The sequence below is a fragment of the Dipodomys ordii genome, unplaced genomic scaffold (genome assembly GCF_000151885.1).
Source record: "Dipodomys ordii isolate 6190 unplaced genomic scaffold, Dord_2.0 Scaffold27, whole genome shotgun sequence".
Taxonomy (NCBI): domain Eukaryota; kingdom Metazoa; phylum Chordata; class Mammalia; order Rodentia; family Heteromyidae; genus Dipodomys; species Dipodomys ordii.
The window spans coordinates 10,246,288-10,269,451 of NW_012267243.1; the positions used below are offsets into that span (position 1 = coordinate 10,246,288).

General features: G+C 39.9%; 1 protein-coding gene across 1 annotated transcript in view; it reads right to left on the bottom strand.

The window, feature by feature from the left end:
* The window catches only part of Slc27a6 (solute carrier family 27 (fatty acid transporter), member 6), a 36,188-nt gene extending 13,382 nt beyond the window's left edge, over window positions 1-22,806 (bottom strand). Inside the window, exons 1-4 of the mRNA XM_013015608.1 lie at window positions 22,326-22,806; window positions 19,143-19,346; window positions 10,089-10,247; window positions 8,730-8,854 (exon numbers count right to left, since the gene is read on the bottom strand). Of these exons, the coding sequence (XP_012871062.1) occupies window positions 8,730-8,854; window positions 10,089-10,247; window positions 19,143-19,346; window positions 22,326-22,806 (969 nt within the window). The remainder of the gene's footprint in view (window positions 1-8,729; window positions 8,855-10,088; window positions 10,248-19,142; window positions 19,347-22,325) is intronic.
* Window positions 22,807-23,164: the final 358 nt, after the last annotated feature.

A 23,164-nucleotide genomic window follows, 5' to 3' on the forward strand; every position in this document is an offset into this window, starting at 1 on the left:
GCCTTCAGCTAAAGAGCTGACAGACAGCATCCAGGCCCAGAGTTCAGGGCCCATGACTGGCAAAAAAAAAAAAAAATCACTGGTGAACATAATTCTTTTTATACATGTGTGCCAATATATACATAGTATCATATATAGTCTAATTCAGGGATATTATACAGCAAATAAGCTGTATTATCAAAATTATATGTAACAAATAATATTCTGATATACACAGGCATATTTATATAACATATGCACAAATATAAAGTATATATGTATAGATGTGAATAAATTTAATTAGAACAATATAGAACAATGAATATTATTAAATATAATTAATTATATTATTACAATTATCATGAGGTTATCTTTTCAATGTGTAGCAATTAGCACTGGATGTTAAAGATTACTAATATTATTGATAACTTTCACTAATTATATCAGTAATCTGTGAAATTGTGTGATATAAATCACAATGTTTTATCCTTTCAGAGATGCTTATATTTAGATTCTCTGTCATCTTTCAAAAAAAGATTTAAGGAATTGTCTCAGTATTTTGTGCTCCTATAAATCTAAGTCAACTTGAAGGTGTTTTAATTTTTTAGGCTTTTATTTTAATTTTTAGGCCCTCTATTTCTTTTTTTTTTTTTTAGTACAAATGAAGAGTTTTGTTGTTAACCATCAGTGGGGGAGGGTTTTGAGGGCTACCTAACACGCCTTTGTTCTCCTTTGCCCTTTTTTCCCATTCAGAACCACTGGAAATAATTTTATTTATTTATGTATTTATTGTTATCACAAAGGTGATGTACAGAGGGGTTATAGTTACGTAAGTCAGATAAAAACATTTTTTTGGACAGTGTCATCTCTTCCCTCATCAGGCCTTCCATTTTCAAATCTGAATAAATGTAGTTAAAATTAAGTTTTCATGAAATCTAAACTCATTATATATGAGACAAAATGAAAGAAGTTAATGTTTGAATCATTATTATTACTGTTGCTTATGGGTTAGAAAGTATTTTAATAAACTATTAACAAGAGCAGAATAATATTTAATTATGAAGTGAATGCTGAATAGACTTAAATGTAAAATCAAAAGTAGTACTCTTTTTTTTTTTTGTCAGTCGTGGGGCTTGAACTCTGGGCCTGGGCGCTGTCCCTCAGCTCTTCAGCTCAAGGTGAGCGCTCTACCACTTGAGCTACAGCACCACTTCCGGTTTTCTGGTGGTTTATTGGAGATAGGAGTCTCACGTTCTCTCCTGCCCGGGCTGGCTTTGAACCTTGATCCTCATATCTCAGCCTCCTGAGTAGCTAGGATTACAGGCGTGGGCTACCAGGGCCCGGCAAAAGTAGTACTCTTAATAATTAAAACAAAATGTAATTAGAATATAAAATGGCATTCACCTTCTTAGAAATTAAAGTCAATCAAATCTACAAAATATATCATACTTTCTTAGTAGATTGAAATTTTGAAGGAAAATTCATAGTCTTTGTTGAGAAGGTAGCCAACTCTCCAATAAGAATTAGAATGCATATTTTAAACAGGTAATAAAGTTATGAAGTTACTTATAACTCTGTTTTTTTCCAGGAAATTATCCCACATGAAATGTAAAGATCCATAGACAAGACATTAGCTTAGCATTATTTATAATGGTGAATAATTAAAATTGTGACAATCATAAAACAGAGGATGAGAAAATAAATTGTACTATTGTTATGTGAGAATCATATAATCATAGAAAATTGTGTTTGAAGAATAATTGTCAATAGTTGAGAATATCCAGAAAATACTTTGTATTTGCATGATGTACAATTGTAATTTGCGATCTATATATCCAGGTAATTAAAATAGTGATAATATTAGTATGGTGAGATAATTTTTAACTTTTAATTTTTTCTGTATTATACATTTTTTCTTTCATGTGTGTCTTTCAGCATCAAAACATACTTTATGTTCACACGCAGAATCTATGAGTCAGTTCATCTTTGCTCATACTCCTCAAGCATAATCTGGGTTTTCTCTTAAAGGATAAGACAAGAGATTAAAGCTATCTAGAGAGCTAGAGAAGCACATGTGATATTCATGGAAAAAGTCTTGATCCTAGTTTTAATGAGTTAACCTTCTATTGCAATTGAATCATTAGGATGATTGTCTTATCTATTAATCTTATATAACTACAGCATATACAAATGCAAATTTATAGAATTTGTTTTAGAAACTATCTTTCCAGTGGTTTCTGCCAACATATTTCATACATATTGATACTTGCTAAAACTCATCCCTGACCTGAAAAGCATCCAAGAGTTGTGTCATAAAATACTGCTCTCTTCAAACAAAACAAATCCTAAGATTTTTTTTCTCTCTTTTTTTTAATGCTGGTTCTGAGCTTGAAGTCAGGAACTGGGCACTGTCTCCCAGCTTTTTGTCTCAAGGCTGTGTTCTACCACTTGAACTATACTTCAAGCTTTTTTTTTTTTTTTTTGATAGATGGAGACAAAAGTCACATGGACTTTCCTGGCCAGGCTGGCTTGGAACCATGATCTTCAGAGCATGGCCTTCTGAATAGCTAGGATGACAGGCATGAGCCACTGGCACCTGGTTCCTACATTTTTTTTTTTTTTAGTGCTAGGGTTTTATACAGAAAAATACTAGTAAAAATCCAAGGCTAGCTCCATGCCATGTAAACAATAGCCAATATGCCTGTAGGCGCAGGCAGTAGGGATCAGGTCAGAACTGCTCTGGTTCCATGAAGTGGTAGATAAGGCATCCTCTGTTTTAGAAAGAGCTGCTGTGATCTAGTGGTCACCGACACCCCACGATCCAGCCGCCACCTTGACCTAGTGATCACCATAATCTAGTCTCTCTGTCTTTGCACACCACAGCCTACAGGCACCACCTCCAGTACACCTCCTTTGCCCTTATTTACAAATAAACAATTAAAAGTAGCCATGTCTGTTTATTTGAAAATAATATTGGCTGTTTTGGAGATACCCAGGTAGAATCAAGTCCTGGTGAGATACGCTCAACCCAAAAGAGCCCATAATATTTATTATCCTGGGGCTGAGCTCTGTCCCACATGATCCATAAAGCCTACATACCTCTCCATATTAACACTAGTTAGGTAACATCTGGTTAATTGTCCCATCAGTTGATAGTGTATATAATAATAGTTCATTAAGATTCTCTAGAGTCCCAAGTCCTAGGTACTTTTGATTAATAAGTCCCCCTTTGAAAGGACTCTATCTCCCTGAGACAGTGGGAGGGGCCTAGGGGTTGGCTTCATTTGTGAAGAGTTAAAGTATCCATTACAGAAGAGAACAGTAGAGTCAAAGGAATGACAGATGCAAGAAAGGTCTTGAAAAGTCACCCTGGGATTTCAAGACACTGGGAAGTAGAACTTGTGTTTGGCTTTGAAGGAGTTGGCTTGGAGAAGCTGTGAAACAAGTGTCAACATCACCCCCAATGGATAACACATGGTATTATCCATGTAGAAAATTCTTCTCTATGTCTCCACCAAGCCTTCTTGAAAATAAATTTCTTTTCTGTTTTATTCTTCCTAAAATGAACTTGCTACTTAACATGAGGTATTGTCTAAGCTATGTTGGAAATGACCATGAACACAATTAAATGAATGAATGAATTCAGAATAACGATGCATGCATCTACACAAAGGAAAGACACGGAAGCACACACACACACACACACACACACACACACACACAGAACTAGAACATGGGCAGCAAAGATAGAAGAAGTGAAAGAAAACGAATTCCTCACCAAGAGCGAAAGCAAAGACAGAAACAGAGTAAATAAAAAAGTGAGACCTTACAAGAGGGAGGAGAAGGGGGGAGAGGAGGTAGGAGGAAGGAAGGAAGGGAGATCGTACACTAAACAGGATTTTAACATTAAAACATGCGTTCAGGAGGCAAAGGCCTGGTGCCTGGCCATTCCTTTGCCATTTAGTTCAAAACACAAACTAATGGTTTGCAAAGACCTCTGAGGTTTCTCTCACTGCTGAGGATTAGTGGCCAGAGTGGTGCCTATTATGTAGAGCCTGGCACTAAGTGGAGTGCGTGTAATGTGTGTGTGTGTGTGTGTGTGTGTGTGTGTGTGTGTGTGTGTGTGTGTGTATGTGGGGGGGCAGGGAGTAAACCAGCTCTAAAATGACTCAAAAGTACACAGTTATTGTATTTAAGATGGTTCCCATGATTGCAGTTATAGGAAACCATCCAACCAGCTTCTAATACTGTTATTTTACACTTTACATAATCAATCTGAAAACTATGCAGAATCCTTTATAATTTTTCTGTTCCATGCTTACATGTATGACCCCCCCCCACCAGAGGGGAGGTAGAGAAGGAGGCAGGAAGGGGGAGAGAGTAAATTACTTCCCAATACATATGTTCAGAGAGAAAGAGAGAGAGAGAGAGAGAGAGAGAGAGGAGGAGGAAGGGAGAGGGAGAAAGAGGAAGGAGGAAGAGGGAGAGAGAGGACGGAGGGAAGGAGGAAGGGAGGGAAGTTGGAAGAGAAGTGAAGGAAGGAGAGATGGAGAGGGAGGGAAAGGGAGATGAAGAGAAAGACAGAGAGAGAGAGAGAGAGAAGAATCATATCTCAATACATACCCTTTAAATCCCTTTAAAAGAGAATTTGCTGAACGAGTAAAGAGAAACCCCAAGGTCCTGGATTGCAGTAGGTATTTCCTTCCTGCTGGCTCTCCAACCAGATTGACATGACAACCCTCAAAAAGAAGAGGCACTGACTTTAACCAAGGCTCTGGCTTCTTGACAGACTCTTTGCTGAGCTGTCATCTGGGGGTTGAAAGGAAATCACCACCTCCCTGGTCAACAATGGCCTCCTGGAAACAAAGTTTCTTTCTTCTAGAACACAGGCTCCACTCAGGCTGATTAGCCTCCTTAGATGCCTAGGAGAAGTGAGAGTTTCTGTCTAAATTCAGGTAATTTTGTTTCCAATTGAGAAGGTTTGCTGGCACATGGAAAGGGAAAGCCAGTAAAAGCATAAATTCATAGTGGGAAAACCAGCAAACCACATCTGCCTTCAGCTTTGTATAGCTGGCAATTTAATGCCCAAATGATCTCATTCCAAAAAAGCATTTCTAAAACATAACAACGTATGTTAGAGTTCAAATCCATCCATCTTGAGTTTCAACACTTCTTTTCCTAAAACCTATACACGCCAACTTGTCCCACGGGTATCCCTGTGTATCCAGTAAGAAATTGCCTTCCATCAGCTGGCTTTCTCTGCAAACAATACTGTACACAGAAACCATCTAGGTACCAAGTCAAGTATTACAGAATGGGCAAAAGAAACAGCAAACAAAACAGGATGGCAGAGAATGCTGATAACCAGTGCCCTTGGCTCTCAACTGTAACTCTAGCCAAGGAGCCTAGGACATTGAGGTCTGAGAATCATGGTTTGAACCAATCAGGGAAGGAAAGTCCTTGAGATTAAGCAGCAAAAAAAGCTGGACTTTTTAAGTGTGGCCCAAATGGTAGAGCACGCTATTGTGAACAAAAAGCCTACAAGAGCTTGAGGCCCTGAATATAACCAACACACACACACACACACACACACACACACACACACACACACACACACACACACATACACACACGGGCCTCTCTTGTTCTGAACAGGAAAGATTGGTGGGGGGAGAGGGTAGGACCTCTTGAAGAATAGGATGGGAGATTATTTTAAAGGAAAGGCTTTTTAAGTCTCAGACAGCATGGGTTCCAGTTACCACTAAAAGCCTTTGTTGCACCTGAAACCTGAGTTTGGGCATCCTGTCATTAGTTCAGCAGGACAATTAAAGGTATAAGTAATGGTCTAAGAAGACCTGTGAGAGTCTGTGCCCAGGCCATAAGAGACCATGCTGAACTCACACTCCCCATTACCCAGATGTAATTGTTAGAGGAGCTGTTATTTATGGACCACGTGCTACAAATGGAGATTTCTTTCCCAAAGCAATTGCTTTGAATTGTGATCTTACCCTTCTTCTTGAGTAGCTAAGTTTACAGCTGTGAGCCACTGTGCAGGGAAAAAGTTTCTTCTAAATGGGTGCACAGAGAGCTTCATACCATGGTTTCTGAGATCATCTGGTTGAGGTGAGGCTGTGTGACTTACTCATTCTTTGGCCCTTCCTGAATCCATGGTTGAGCTGGCTACACAGCAGACACTGGGTTTTCCCTCCAAGAGAAGGCTATGGAAAAGACTATGAGGTAGCACAAAAGCAAGTTCACCTTGAATGGGTATGTCCTAACATATGACTTGCTTCTTTTCCTGCGCTCCAATGCCAAGAGCTGCTTATATTCATTCCGTGTAAATCAACAAAAGGATATTAGGTAAAGTAATGTTTCTCTGCTTAAAAAAATTGTCAAGTTTTCCTTTGGGAAAAGCTATATTGGGAAAAGCTCTTTGTCATTCTCATTACATTCAGGTAAATTAAAGATATAGAGATTATGTCATAAACATTGTCTTTTCTTCAAGGAGGTTTAGGAAGAATAAAAAAAATGGACATTAAAATTAATTTAAAAGGCATTCAAGAATTCTATTTTCAGATCTTAATTCTCTTAAGTTCCTTGTAGCTATATATTTTCCCCAAATTGGTGTGAGATAAACCCAAATAGGAACAAAAAGTGTTGCATTTCATTAAAAAATTCAAAGGGAAGCCAATATGATAAATGACTAGTAGCTTTATTTTGTGAAGTGAGAGTCCAAACAGATATAATAAATGAGTTAATGAGTTAAAATAAATGAGATAAATAAGTTAAAATAAATGAGTTAAACAAGTGAGTAAGATAGATGAGATAAATAAGTTAAAAATAAATAAGATAAATGAGTTAAAAGACTCAGCAGATGGACTTTAAAGACTAATACAGCTAGAAAATCATCCTACTTTTCCAATAATATGAGCAGAGAAAATTAATACATGTATGCTTCTAGTCTGTGAAGTTATAATTAAATGAACATTTCCCTAATTTAAGAAAGAAGAAAACTGAATCCCAACTATTAAAGAAGAAGAGATAGAAGGACCACAGTCTGGGCAAAAGCACGCAAACCTATTTGTACAACAAACTTCAAAGAAACTAGCATGGGGCCCATCCAAATGGCTCAAGTGGTAGAGCACCTGCTTTACAAGGGAAAGCCCTAAATTTAATCTCCAGGACTCCAGCACACAACCACAAAGGAGAACAGTTTAGGCTTTGCTTTTGTTGTTCAAATAAAACATAATTGAGAAACCTAAGCAAATTGGATTCCATTCCTAATATTTGAAAGGGTGAGTCTGGGACATTGGACTGCTTGTCCCCTACTTTCTGTTTCTTAGAGACTTTTCAGGAGACATTGTGGGCTTCCTCTTTCTTTGGATCATAGGCAAAAGGCTGTCATTTATTACAGCACCCTGTACCGACAAAGCACTGTCAATGAGCACATTCCCATATTCTAAATGGCTCCAACTACTTTGAGGAGCAATCCTGAAATGCACCATTAAAAAGTTGCAAAGAATATATATTACCTACTGTTTCCTTTCTCTTTTGAGACCTCCTACTGGCCATATTGCATGAAGACTGACCACAGCATTATTAAAGTGACAGAAGTTTAGGGGAAAAAGTATATGTATTCACCCATTTCTTATTATATAACTGAGTGAACAATTCTTCAAGAAAAGCTTATGATACTGTTCAGGGTTAAGGGCTGTATGAGATCGTCAGGTAGCACCTACTGTGTCCTGTGCTATTTATCATCATGGAACCTCATTAAAAGTATCTTTAACATTAGTTGAGGACTAATTAACTTAGTTAATTAACTTAGTAAATTAACTAAGTTAATTTAGAAAATTAACTTAGTCCTCAACTAATGTTAAAGATACTAAGTTAATTTAGAAAATTAATTTAGAAAATTAACTTAGTCCAGATAATTACCAAAGAACACACTGGAAGCTAGAACAGAAAATAAATGAGGTTACGTGATTAGAATTGTTGGTTGTTCCATGAAGTCTGAACAGCCAGAAGTCTGCTGCTCAGTCCCCATGGGATGACATCCTAGACCGACATTTATGAAGGGGCTGACATTGCTCTGATTAACTTCTTTGCCATTTATGAAGGGGCTGACATTGACCTGATTAACTTCTTTGCAACTTCAAGAATGTTTATGAAATCAGAATGCAGAAAAAAATAAGCATTTAAGAAGATACAAGACCAGAGAAAGGAAAATAGCTGCTGAAGGCAAAAAGAAAGCAAACAAACCCATAAACTACAGGCTCTTGAAACTCTTTGCTTACCTATTTCCTGGGTTGTGGCAATCGATCAAATGACTGAGCACTCTAAGTGGGAAAACAAGAATAACTCGAAGCTAAATTTCTTCTTAAACTAGAACAAAAAGATATTCTAATGCAATCGTTTATGTAAACGAAAAATAACCAGTGCTATAAGTTGTTTTTAGAAAGATTACTTTAAACTTGGAATGGTTGATTTATGTAAACACAATGTGCATCTGATTTCACAATAGAAAATCTGATTAGACCCAGATTGAAATGGATTGCTCTGCCCTGCTAGGATAGAACAAACCATATTACTAGCACTTTCCTGGAGACCCCTCTCTGTATTTTCTGTGATTGTTTTCTACTTATTTGTCCTTGGTGTATAACAGACATCTTTGTATCTCAGCTAAATTGTTCTGGAAGAATATGGAATGTAAGAAATAAATGGTTTCAGTTCTTGCAGAATCCTCTTACCTTAGGTTGCTTGCAAAGGTAGCGGCAAAGTTCTCCAATATACTGAAACACAGTCACGTTATACTTCTTGCAGTCAAGCCAGAACTGGCTTGCTGAGAACTTCTTCTTTAACACACAAGTGGCACCTATGAGAAAAGGCAAAAACAGGAACTAAGGGAAAACCTCATGGGATGAGTTAACATGAAATCCAAACCATGTTGCTCTTGTCTAAACATGTTTGCTCACTTCCTGAGCTTTTATAACTTATCATCAACTTATGTTTAGACCACGCTTTCTTAAAAATGTAGGTTTTATTGCCCAATAACTTAAAAAATATTTCTGCCATAGAGCCATCCTTTCACAGCAAACATTACCTTTTGCAATACATGGGATGAAAGCAAGAGCCAAAATAAGGAGAAGATTTACAAGTAGTAGAGTTCCTTGCAAGAGGGAGAGGACACAGAGAGAGGGTAACGAAGCTGAATTGTGGCCAAAACACTTTCAATGTATAAGTGAAAATAGAGCAACGAAGCCATCAAGACAGACTGTTTTAAGAAGTGGGGTAGGAAAGGGAGACAGTAGGAGAGGGTTGGGGCTGATGGGATATGTGGTGTGTATGTTTAGAAATGTCACAATGAATCCCCCAACAACTAAGAGATGCTAACAAGATAGTGAAAATAATATTGCGAAGCACTGGCTCTACCACTGTAAACAAACATAAATGAACACTACGTAGGTACTATTTCTGTTGTATTTTATTCACGCTAAATGTTATTACTTCTAATCAGCAGGATGGAGGGATAAAGAGGGGAGTGTTGATCAACAGGTGTAAATTACAATCGAACAGACAAGAAGATCTTTGCTATTTATTACTCAGATAATAATCATGTAAATTTCAAAATAGTTGAAAAGAGGATTTTGACCATAAAGAAATGCTAAATGTTTGAGGGGATAGATATGTTTCATGAAATATAAACATTATGTACTGAATATACATTTATCAAAAACATCTCATCATCTCCCATTTAAATGGATTTCATGAAAAAAATGATTTGAAAAATTAAAAATGTCGCCTCTCTAAAAGTAAAAAATTCATTTCCTTTTCTTAGAAACATTTTTCTTCCTTCCTGTATTTCCATGTAAACATACAGATCATTAGACAATGAATTTGTTCCAAACAAATGACTAACTCTCAGCATTCATTCATTCTTTTTTTACTTCACTATATCATGATTACTTCCCTTCTGTAAATACTGTGGTATAATTATGCAATGCTCACATTCACAAAACTGCTGGTAGTTTTGAAGGTTGACGAACACAGATTCTAATTATAAATGAGTACACAAAGTAAAACTTAACAAAAAGAAAAGAAGAACTTACCCAACTCAACACAACCACTTATTCCTAGAAGAGCCCCTGAACTATGATAGAGAGGCAGGGTTATATACACAATGTCCTCAGATGTACAACCGAAAGCCCACAGTCCAGCTGAAGCCTTTATCGCCTGCAACTGAGTAATCACAGCTGCTTTTGGTAGACCTGGAGGGCAAGAAAAGAAAAGGTATACACATACACACCCCCATCCCCACCACCACCACCAACAACAACAACAATAACAACAATGTGAAGCTAAGGCTTTCTGAAGAAGTGATATCTCCATTAAAGACCCTGAAAACTGTTTGACCTAGGCCTACTAAACTGGTGTGATTATGGAGAAATTGAAGGTTGTACATAGAGAGACAAAATTATCTTGGGCTATCAGAAGCTTTAGAAAAACAGTGCTTTATTTTAGCCATGTAATCTAAGCTAACATTCTCATGACTATGAGGCAAAACTTGGAATATATGGTTAAGCTCAGCAAACCTGTGGCCTCCATCAACCTGATGTATAATTAAGAAAGCTGTATGACAATACCTAAAACCTACAGGAAAGATCTCCCCACGTAGTCTCCTACCTATTTCCTACATATTTGTTCAGGTAGTCATTTATGACCTGTCTTGTTTTGTGGCTACAAAATTTCACATAATCTCCTCATGCCATTCATGGTACCTTGAATCTGTTTCCAGGCCACAGTCACTCATACTTGACTCAGAATATTCATCATTCCTCTAAAACATAGTTGTTATTTTATGCCATAAATGTGTGTATGGGAAGCAGAAAGAACAGCTATGCCACTATCAATTACATAAGCAGTTGACACAACCTACATCATGCTAGGGGCTTTTTAAAAAGAAAAGCATATGATCATATAAAATGATGCGTATCAAAATGAACCGCAAGAAATGGAAACAAGAGGGTTTTTTAATTGTACTGTTTGTGGTTCTTTGTTTTTCCTTTAGTGTTCTTTTTTCCCCCTCTTCTGTCACTGTTACTGATTTCTGTACCTTTTGTCTTGGATGTAAGTTTATCTGAATTGGGGAGTTGAAGGGCAAGCACAGACACCGTGGGACACAGGTGAACTGATTCAGCAGAGACACTCACTAGACAGAGGGGAGGTAGGAGGGGAAAGACTGGGAGAAAATGAGGGAGGGGGTAACACTGTTCAAAAAGAAATGAACTCATTACTCGATGTATGCAATGGTAAACCCCCTGTAGATCATCTTTACAATAAAAATAAGAAAAACAGCCATGCAAATGACAATTGCTGGAATTAAGTTTTATAATCTTAGATCTACCCGGAAAGATCAAACTAAAAATTTGGAATAACATAATTTTAAAGGGCCATACATGCTATAAATATCTCAAAAGTGAAAGTGTTCACTAGCCAGTGACATCAATCACAATGCAAATCTCAGTTATATTGGAAATAAGTTTTCCAGAAAACAAGTCCAGCCCCAAGTAAGACTCTCCATTGTGAGCCATTCTTTTTGTCTTGTTAATATGTCCTAAAATACAATCATTACTGAAAATAGGATCATACGACACAACGTTGAAATTGTTCCATGTGTTTCTGAGCCAAGCACAGTTTTCCCTCTTCCATCTACTCTTCCACACACAACTTACTTTTAATAATGATTTACAGTTGTAATTAATATAGAAAGAATTTGCATCTTGGGCTGGGAAGGTGGCTTAGTGGTAGAGTGCTTGCCTTGCATGCATGAGGCCCTGGGTTCGATTCCTTAGCACCACATAAGCAGAAAAAAAAGCCAGAAGTGGCACTGTGGTTCAAGTGGTAGAGTGCTTATCTTGAGCTGAAGAGCTGAGGGACAGTGCCCAGGCCCAGAGTTCAGGCCCCATGACTGGACCATCCCCCCCCCAAAAAAAAGAATTTGCATCTTGATGATGCTACTTAGCATATTGTAGACCAGATATCTTTTTCATATTGTCATAAAGTCTTCTGCATTTATAGTATCAATGCCACAAATCCAAGTCTTAATTAGATAATTTGACTAACCTGACATTGGCATGTTTATGGTTAAATGTTAGTAGTTTTATGTATTTTAACAGATAGTTCCTTACAGTGGAACACAACTTACTGTCACATTGACAAGTATCATCTCTTGAACTATGTATTAGATTTAACTATATTCCAATCATATTCTGTGACTGGAAGGATTCTAGTATTTTTAGAATATCTCCGTGCAGAAGTTCCCATTGTATATCTCCCTCACCTGCTCAGCATTCCTGAGCAGAAGGCCTAGGGGTCAATCCCAAGTATAACAAAACCAAACAAATCTGTCTCATCAATGAAATTGCCTGGCTTTATATAGTGACAAGGGTTATCATTAAGATTTCCTGAGACCAATGCCAGAGGAGCAAACAGAAGGATAATGAATCATGAGATGCAGAAAATTGATATTGAAGAAAGGCACTGGTGGCTCACACCTGTACTCCTAGCTACTCAGGAGGCTGAGACCTGAAGATCACAGTTCCAAGCCAGCCCAGGAAGGAAAGTCTGTGAGACTCTTATCTCCAATGAACCACCAGAGAACCGGAAGTGGTGCTGAGGCTCAAGTGGTAGAGCGCTCATCTTGAGCTGAAGAGCTGAGGGACAGCGCCCAGGCCCAGAGTTCAAGCCCCATGACCCACAAAAAAGAAAGAAAGAAAATTGTTGAAGTGTTATCCTAGTCAATATCCCATGTACTGACTCAGCCCATTTAGTAGTCAGTCCAGCGAGATGCTCCTAAAGCCAATGGCTCATGAGAATTTGATGCACTGGAACCGACTTTATTTCCCTATTCTAGAAATCAAGTGCTTAACCTGAAAATAAGTCTCCCAGACTTTGGATACATCCTACTATTATTGGCTTGTGCAGGAGTAGAATCTTGTGTTAAAATATACTCTCATGTCTAATGTCTCAGTTTTATAGCCCAGTTTCTCTGCTTCTTACTGCCTGTTTCTCTGGTTCTATAATATATTCTCTCTGTCTCTGTCTCTCTCTATATATATTCTATAATATATAAATGGTCTTCTATAACCAAAATGTTTATACTTATACTTTATAGACAACTGGACCATAGTCTTACATAGAATAGGATATCATTCTCTCCCTAGGTTCTACATATTTATTGCTATAAGCCAAAGTTTTCCAAGGCTTTTTGGTTGCAGCAGGAAAACAAGCTATGAACCACAGTTGAAAGTGACTTCTAGACGCTCTTATCAGCAAGCATCAAGTCTACTTTGTTCTGTGCCTGCCCTGATACTTTATGGCAGACTGTGTGCTCCGTGTCTGTTAACCAGTTCCAATTGGATTGCACATGTGAAGTGGGCATTGCCTTGCCTATTTTCCTAAGTAAAATCAATCTATAAGTATTTCTAAAGTAAGTCTCTGAAGCTGTTCCCAATAGCTGGAATTTGACAACTTGAAAGAGTTTGTTGTTGCTCAAACATCGATATTATCTCCAAATTTCCTCTTCAAGATCACATATAAAAATATCTAATGAGAACTGGGTGAACCTTGGCTGTTAAGAATCAATATCTTTCTACACTTCATACAGAACAGCAAATATTTATGCCTTTCCTGCTTCAAAGACATTCCCTGACACGATTCTACCCTATTCTCTACAGCACCCTTGGGCCTCAGCTCTGAGTAATCTTTTAAAATAATAACTTTTCCCTTGGAAGCTTATCAAGGAAAGAATGATAGATCTAGCTATTCACCCATTTAAAGCACCATTAATTACTTTTTAGATACATTTTCCTTTCTTATTTAGAACTTTTAGGTGGATAATCATTTCACTAATTTAGTATAGACTGTAAAAAGTACTCGTGAGTTTTTATAAAAGAAGAAATGTCTAACAAATGAAAAAGTTTAAATGAGTTTAAAATGTGAAAGAACAGAATGAAAGAATAAATAAAACTGCATTTTAGGTATTTTACTTAAAGTACTTAGGAATCATATTAATTCATGACAGATACCAACAGCAAAGCAGCCCAAAAACTTTGGTATTTGTATAAATACCAAATGTGCATAAGTGGGAATTCTCAAATTTACATGGTCATAAAGGCCCATTTTCAATTTTTATTTCATTCTTTGAGGAGATTACTTAGAGAAATATTTCTCTTGATGGTTTTTAGAGTCCTTGCATCTTCTAAACTGTCATGCTTGCTTGCTTTTCTTTTTTGTGTGTGTGTTGGTCAAGGGGCTTGAACTCTGGGCTTGGGCACTGTCCCTGTGCTCTTCAGTCAAGGCGAGCACTCTACTGCTTGAGCCACAGCACGACTTCTGGTTTTCTAGTGGTTTATTGGAGATAAGAGTCTCACACTTTCCTGCCTGGCCTGGCTTTGAATTGTGATCCTCAGATCTCAGGCTCCTGAGTAGCTAGGATTACAGGTGTGAGCCACTGGCGCCCCGCCTGTCATGCTTTCTTAACACTCAGATTTTCCAAATATCCCTTGGTTTGAGTAGGTCATTGGGATGGGGCCCAGGAGGAAAGAAAGACTAGGGAGATGTCCATTGAGTTGGACGTTAGGAGAAAGGGTAGATGCAGTCAAGAGGAATGACAATCGTGAGGCAGGGGTGGATTTGGGGAGTCTGTGTGTAAGGTTGGAGAAAAGAAGGAAGCTGTCGGAAGAAGGGGAAGATGAAATCAAAACAGATTGGATGGCACTGGCCGCTGGCTCCAGCAGGCACAGCCTGGCAGGCGGAGATCTTGTTTTCTTCCTCTATGTTCGTAGTGGCTGCTCTGGCCAGCCTAAGCCTCCATTCCTAAAGATCCTCCAGGCTGCTTCATTAAGTGCAGTTAGCAATGGCAGGACTGGAAGGGACAGGCTACATCTGTACGTGGACCTGGCTTTCAAGACAAAGCGAGAGGGGCTGGAGAAGACAGTTGAGCTAAAGGAACGGTGAGTGGTCCAGCTGCCTCAAGATGGTGGCGCTGAAAGTGAAGGCAGGAGGAAGAGCTTCTGCCATCACAAAACAGCAGCGGCCCAGCCAGACATGGGGATCAGGAGAAGATAAACCTGAAACTATAAGCAAGTAGCTTCATAGGAAGTTCTGCTTAAGAAACAATTGAGTCATGGATTACCTTCTCAACCTTAGTTGTAGGCCTGGTATTTATTCTCTGGAGAAAAAAATTTAACTTCTAGAAACATCAGGAAGACCAAAGGTTGAAAAAAACAGAGAAGGAAAAATACTTGACATACACTTCTACCTCTCTTTGTAAAATTTGCTCTTCAAATTTCTTATCAGAGGAACCCAAATAGCACATAAGTAAAAGCTAAAAGACATTATTAGTGTCCCAAAAGACATTCTGGGTAATGAAATCAAGTAGTATGTCAGTTCCACTTAGATACACAAGGTTTCTAGTCATAATTATGTTTGCTTTATGTTTAATGAGCTTCACTTTTTTGTTTGCCAGTACTGAGGTTTGAACTCAGGGCCTTATGCTTTTGCTCAATGTTTTCCTGCTTATAACTGCTTAAGTGGTTTATCACTTGAGCCATTCCTCTGGTCCTTAGCATCACTTAAACATAAACTGACAAAGATTATCTGTTATTTAGAAAATTCTCCAGCATAAAAGATGGAGATCAACATACACCAAAAGATATAAAAAGATATTAAAGAAAACAGACATGATAGAGAAAGTTTTCAAAAAAGTATTGTTATTTTTAAAGATGTAAGGCAATGAAGTGCCAAAAATATTTTTTTCAATGCTCCCCAAAGAGTAATATGCAGAGTCGGAAGACAAATTTAATTCAAAAGTCTTTAAAAATATAGAAGTACTAAAGATGAAAGGATTAACAAACTAACAAATGTAACAGAAGAAGGGAATAAGCCAAAAGAACAAAAACAAAGAAAAGATGCAGTATTTTTAACTTACAAAGTACCTAGAATTGCAAGATAAGAGTTTCTAGACTGAAAAGGCTTGCAAATTTCCCAGAAAAATAAGACCAGCCCATTAGCAGTCATCATGGTATGATAAACTACCAGAGAGTCATGAAAGATTAAAAAGTTACAAAAGAAGAAGAAAAGTTTGAATAAAGGACACCGAATCAGAAAGGCAAAGAATTTATTAGCCTGTATAGTGGAACTCCAAGGCTAATAGAGTATGCCTTCAAATCCCTAATTTACAATTCTGCAAACTGCCATTCTTGTGTAAGACTAGGAAAAGAGACATCAGTCTGTGAGGACTTGAAGGAATGAAAGACAGTAAGACTGAAACAGAATGGAGGAATGGCTGGTAAAGAGGTGGCCAAAAACAACAGGCTTGACAAATACACGTTACCTTTCCAGTATCTAAAGGCAAATTGTTTTCTTCTTTTTTTGCTTTCAATTGAACTCTATTTTTATATTGATTAACCTTAAGTACTTGTACAAAAGGGTTTCAATTCAGTATGCCGTTTATATGCATAATGGGTCTTGTTAAGTGTCTCCCCTAAAGAAGAAGTGAGTAGCATAAATTTCTTTAATAGAACTGCTATACAGGCATCCATTTTTACATAATATAAACATTTCAAATCCACTTGTTAGTGAAGATTCTTCCCAATGTGATTATAATGTAGTCCTTTGCTCCTCATGTCAGTGACCCAAAAGCGAATACTTCATAGTTGCTGACTAAAATAAACCAAATTGTCAACTCCACGACTCGTGTAGGTAAAGAGTGTTTGCTCTAATCTAGCCCATCTCCAACCCCATAGCATGCTGGGCCAACCTGAGTGATAATGCCCATGGGCCTTATAAAATGGCAGAGTTCCACAGTCCACCACATCACTACCCACTTACCAGCTGACTTTCTGCACCTCCCATCCTTCCATAATAAATTCCTCCTGTTCCTTGCAATTGGATTTCACCACATCATTGTATCTCGCCTGCCACACCCTCCAAACCTTCCTACAGTCAAGGATCTCCTAGAGAATGAAGGTCTTGGCTCAGGGCAACTCTTTAACATAGTGGTAGAACAGATGACCATGAAAGACAAAATCCTGGTCTTTGGTGGTGGCAAGCCAGGAGATAATGTTTAGTACGTATCTACCTAACTATCTAGCAAGTTACTCATGGGAGAGGCATATAAAACATAAAGGCTAATCATATGTAATGCAGCTGCTCTGGAAAAGCAAAAGAGGGGGAGTATGATACTTTTCTCTAAAATGACTGAAACTGTTACAATTTTTTGACTTTGTGCTTGCTGTGTAACTTTAATACCAATAAAGTTAGTAACACTTTTGCTTTCTGGTTTTTGTCCAAAGGCATCAATCCCTATAGCTTTAGATCTACTCCAGCCTATTCTCTTGGTTGTGGAGAACTGAAGACTGTTTTATTGAACTTTGACTTTTGACAAGATGAGAACTGTAAAGACAAACTAGCCAAGTATCTTCTGTTGAAAGTTTTCAAAGAATATTATTTAAAAATTTTTATTCTCAGGCTGGGAGCTGGTGGCTCACGCTTGCAATCCTAGCTACTCAGGAGGCCAAGACTGGAGGACTGAAGTACAAGGCCAGCCCAGGCAGGATTGTCTGTAAGATTCTTAGTTCCAATTTAAAAAAATGGGAATACCGAAAAATGGGAAATGAAGCCGTGGCTCAAAGTGATAGCATGCTAGTCTTGAGCATGAAAGATCAGGGACAACTTCCAGGTCCTGAGTTTAAGTCCAGGACCAGCACAAACATACAAAAAAATACTGTCTTCCAAAGACACTTATATTGACAATTCAACACGTATTAGCATGTCCGGTTCATCTATTAAAGTTGTTCTAATTGTATTTTTATTTTAATTAATTATTTTTGTCAGTCCTGGGGCCTGAGCTCTGGGCTTGGGTGCTGTCCCTCAGCTCTTCAGCTCAAGGCTAGCGCTCTACCACTTGAGCCAAGCACCACTTCTGGCTTTTTCTGTTTATGTGGTACTGAGGAATTGAACCCAGGGCCTCATGCATGCAAGGCAAGCACTCTACCACTGAGCTACCTTCCCAGCCCTAATTGTATTCTTAAAATGTAGTCTACTCTCTAATTTAAAAGAGATCACACCGAGGAATTGCATGTTTTTCTTTGAGTTAAAGGTAGGAAGAGCTTTTCTTATGGAGCCAGGCACTGAGAGCTCACACCTGTCCTTGTAGCTACTTAGGAGACAGTAGTTTGAGGTTAACTCCAGGTAGAAAAGTCTGAAAGACTTAATCTCCAATTACCAGCAAAATGCTGGGATAGAGGTGTGGCTTAAGTGGTAGAGCACTAACTAATCAAACACAAGGCCTTGAGCTCAAACCCCAGTACTAAATTTTACTTGTGGATTTGTTTTCTTTACAAAATTACCTATGCACAAAAAACTAGCAATAGCATATTGTAATATACCTAAATCACATTCACAACCATCTTCAAACTAATTACCAAACCCATTAAGCTTACTATTAATATTGTTCAGTTTCTCATAAAAATTGAAGTTAAAACATGTCTTTTGAATTTTCAGTTTCATTATTCTTTTGTTGTTATTATTATTGTTTACCCCTCAAAAGAAAAGAAAGGTTAGTTACTTTGTATCTTCTTCCAAACCCAGGATGTCTTCAGTCCTTTGGTTTCATCATATGATCTAATCATTCTAGGAAAAAATCCGGCCACATGTGCTTAAAATATAGCCATGGCTAGACTTTACATAGGAATAAGGAGGACTTTTTTCCAAGTAGATTAACAGATTTGTTTTAATACAGGAGGATTAGGAATTCTCCAAATTATTTAAATTATTATTAAATTAAAATACCTTCCTTTCAGGTATGAGAAATCTGAAAATCAGAGAAACCAGCAAAAATCTTGCCAAAGAAGCTGGCCAGATATTAGGGGCTGCAGAAGGAGGCGGGGCGGAGTTCTTCAGATGTTGAAAGTGCTCATTGTTCCAGCACATGAAGAAAACCTTTCCAAATGAGACTCTGGCCAAGCCAGAGAAACTTTCCATCCACACTTGAATGCTCTGCGTCTGAGAACCTCCATCTCGCAGGCTGTTCTCAATTGTTTAACCTGGCAGAAAATATGTTGTGCTCCTTTTAAGCTTGAAAAAGAATTGGAACATACCTGTTGTTCCAGAGGTAAAAATGTAAAGGCAAGTAGACTTGATGTTTGAGGTGATGTGGTAGCTGCGAGGCACAGGGTCCTCTGGGGCTTCGCGCAATTCCTGTGTGAGAGAAGTCATGCCCGGAGGAACAGAGTCCTTCAGGCCCCAGACACTGACTTCTTTGGGGATGCTGGGGAGGACTTCTTCCACACTCCCGAGAAGATCTAGAAGGCAAAGGAAGAGAAATAGGCAAATGAAACTTGAAAGTCACAGCAATTTCTTTCTTTCCTTTCTCCTTCCTTCCTTTCCTTCCTCCTTCTTCCTTCTTGCTTGCTCCTTCCTTCCTTCCCTCCCTCTCCCTCCCTCCTTCCCTCTCTTTCCTTCTTTCCTTTCTCTCTCTCCCTCTTTCTTTCTTTCTGAGACAGGGTAGCTTTGAACTTGCAATGATCAGCCCAAGACTCTTATCTGTAATGCTAGCTAGCTACTCAGGAGGCTAAAACTTGAAGGATTAAGGTTCAAAACCAGACTGAACAGGAAAGTCTGTAAGCTCCATCTTCAGTAAAATGTTACTGGAGACATAGCTCAAGTGGTAGTTGTGAACAAGAAGTGGAAGGATGAAGCCCTGAGTTCAAGCTCTGGTACTGGTACACACACACACACACACACACACACACACACACACACACACCCTTCCATGCTCCTATCCCCCCCTTCCATTCTCCTATCCCAGCCTCCTGAATGCTTGGGTTACAGACGAGCATTCACCATCACACCCAACTTTATGGTTCTATTTCTTTCTTTTTTTAAAGCATATGTTAATTGTACAAAGGATTCACTTCCATATGTATATGTAAAGTTTCACCCCCTTTCACACCCTCCCCACCCCATTTATACTCCTGTGAGATCCAGACTCCACTTAATGCTTAAGTAAACAATATCCTAAAGACATGCATATTAAAAAGGAGATATTAATATTTTATGTCAAGCCCTGAAATCAAATTTGTGTGAATAATGTGCTGGCTTCATTAAAAAATAAACATTAGTTGATTAATAATCATGAAACCTAGCAAGTATGGATTATGTCCACTCCTAGAAAATCATCATTGAGGAATTTTTAGACAATTGGAGATTAGGAAAATTGATAACCTAATTTAATAAATGATAGCGATTTTATTGTCATTCAGGTATATTGGACTTCAAACTCCACTACCTAAAATTTAAGAACTATTCTGTATATTATCCAATATAAAATTGTTTTCAAAAATTGTCTCTTTATGATTTATTGAATACTTCTTTTATTGATATGGGATAGATTCAAGCCACTACATCCTATTCAATCCTCTATCTAATCTTGTGCACTTTTGAAATAATAAAACCAATTGTTTCTTTCTGGTCAGAGAAGTCTTACCTACTGAGCCTCAGATGGAAACAAAATATCAAACACGGGCCATTTTCGTCACTGCATGTATAAATTATGAAATTCCCTGGAAACTATGGAGGGTATCATAGGAATAAGTCTGTAAAAGATAGTTCCTTTATGTATCTCGATGCATAATACTTTCTGTCAAACATAAAAATCTTTATTTTTCATCTAACCTTTCCTTTTGATCTTTAAAAAGCAGTTGCCTTCATGACTAAACGTGATTTGGGGAAGTACAAGGGCTTGATTTTTAACCAGGACTTTGCACCGCACAGTCTGAGTGCAACAGCTCATGAAAACAGTATACAACTGTATACGCTGCTGCGTGTGTATAGACAGAGGCGTTTATTTATCATGAAAGAGAACCTAAAATACTTTAAAATAAATTAAGAAATAAAATACTTTCAAATCCACAGTAGGAGATTGCAGACTAGTATATAATTTCTAGATACCTGTTTGTAACTATCATTTCATACTTGGGGCACTGGGAAAGTTGATAACTTTTCCTATTGCATCCACACTACAGTATCAAGATTCTGTATGACTCGTGTTCCCCTTACTAATTGCTAATGCAGCACTGCAGTAAACATGTAATTAGTCTCCTTGGAGAGGATGCAAAAGGGACACTTCCTGGCTCCTTCATTCCTGTAGACCTAACTAAGATGAAATCAGTGCTTCAGGCAGGAAACTTTTTCCACTTTATCAGCCCAGCGCTGAGATGAAGGACAAAGAGAACTAGAAAGGGTAATAGGCCTGGGGCTACTCCTTTCCTGAACACTAACTTGATTTTTGGTCCCATCCAAATATTATATAATAAAGGTTATTTCTTGGAAAATTCTATGCTGTAAATCATTGAGTATAAACATACATTATTTTTCCATACTTCTCTGTTAATCTAAGACTCCTTAAGAGATATCAGCATATATTTATTCATCTAAAGTGCTTATTTTATAAAGATTCTTACCAGGGATCGTCTCCCTCATACCCTTTCCCCTCTCATGGAAGAAGGGCTTTAAACCAGTCAGATTGTACCCAAAGAAAGTGTCGTTTGTCCTACTGCAATTCCATTTTGTGGAGCAGCCCATATGTCTAGTTTCTTGGTTAACTGGGCCACTAACCCGAAGACTTTTACTGATAGTTCAGTGTCAATACTTGTCATCAAACCCCAAGCTATTCCCAAAGGCAAGGATAAAGCTCAACTGCAAGAATGAAAATAACCCCCGGGAGGAGAGCAAGAGAAGAAAGAGAGTCCTGGGGTCTGGCCAGGAATGCGCCCACTGGGACGTCGTGCACCTCAGATTAACATGTCCCTTTTGCAATCATCTTTGAGAGCCTGATGACTGGAAGCCAGAAGTTAATCTGAAATGAAGTCAAGGTAACTTTCTTACTAAAAGCAAAACACACCGCTAGAGCTCCCGCAACCTAGAACTGGCCAGGTTCGGGTCTCTTGGAGTTGTTATGCGCGGGGTGCAGGGGTGCAGCGGGGCCAGGGGTGCAGGGGCCGGAAGAAAGGAGCGGTGCCGCCCCCTCTCCCCCCGTGGATCGGGGGACTCCCCTCTCCCCCCCCTCCCCGTGGACAGCGCGGATCTCTTCCCCGCGGTGGGAGTGACGGGGGAGGCGGGAAGCGCACCGCCACTGCCCTAGAACCTTAACACTATCCTGCGCCCCTGGCAAGCACGCTTTACCGCGCAGCCCACAGTATCAGATAGGAACCCGACGGGGAGAAAGCTCGGGAGGGCGGACGGGCCCCGTTCGCGTCCCGCCTGCGCCGCGCGCACTCTACCTCCGCCCACCACGAGCGCGGCGGGCGCGCAGGCGCGCACGCAGTGCAGGAGCGGCCCGGCGCGGAGGCCGCAGTTGAGGAAGGCCACGGCGCAGCCCAGCTTGGCCAGCCCGAGCCACACGTGCACGAAGTCGGGCTCGTTGCTCATCAGCAGGGCCACCGTGTCGCCCCTCCGCAGCGAGGAGCGGCGCAGGAAGGCGTGGGCCACGCGGCTGCTCCTCCGGTCCACGTCCCGGTAGGTGTGAACGGCGCCCTCGAACACGAGGAACGGCTTCCCGGGCTGCTCCCGGGCCCGGCTCAGGAACCTGTCCAGCACGGTGACCGGCTCCCCGCGCCATCGGTACAGCTCCAGCCGGACCCCGAGGCGGACCACCTTCAGCAGGAACCGGAGGTCGTCCCAGAAGTGGGGGAACAGCAGTCCCTGCACCAGGCGCAGGACGAGCGCCCCCGCCCCGAGTCCCGCCAGCCACGGCAGCAGCATGGAGCCGCGGGCAGGGGCGGCGCCGCCGCCGGGGCCCCGGAGCGCGCGCTCCCCGCCGGCTTCTCCGGACCGACACCTGCAGCTCCCGCCGGCCTCGCGGGCGATAGCCTGCGAACAGAACCGGGGTTTCCACCCGGGTTAGCCCCTTCCCCCAAGAACGCTGGGCCGAGCCTGGGGCGCGGGAGGGGGCCGCGGAGCCGACCGCGGCGTTCACGTGCAGATGCACAGTGCGGGCGCCCGGGACGGGACGCCCATCCCCGCCCGGTAGGCCACGCCCACCCCGCCAGCCACGCCCCTCAAAACATAAGCCCCCCGCAGGCCCCTCCCTGCCAGCCACGCCCACATGACCTTGGCAACC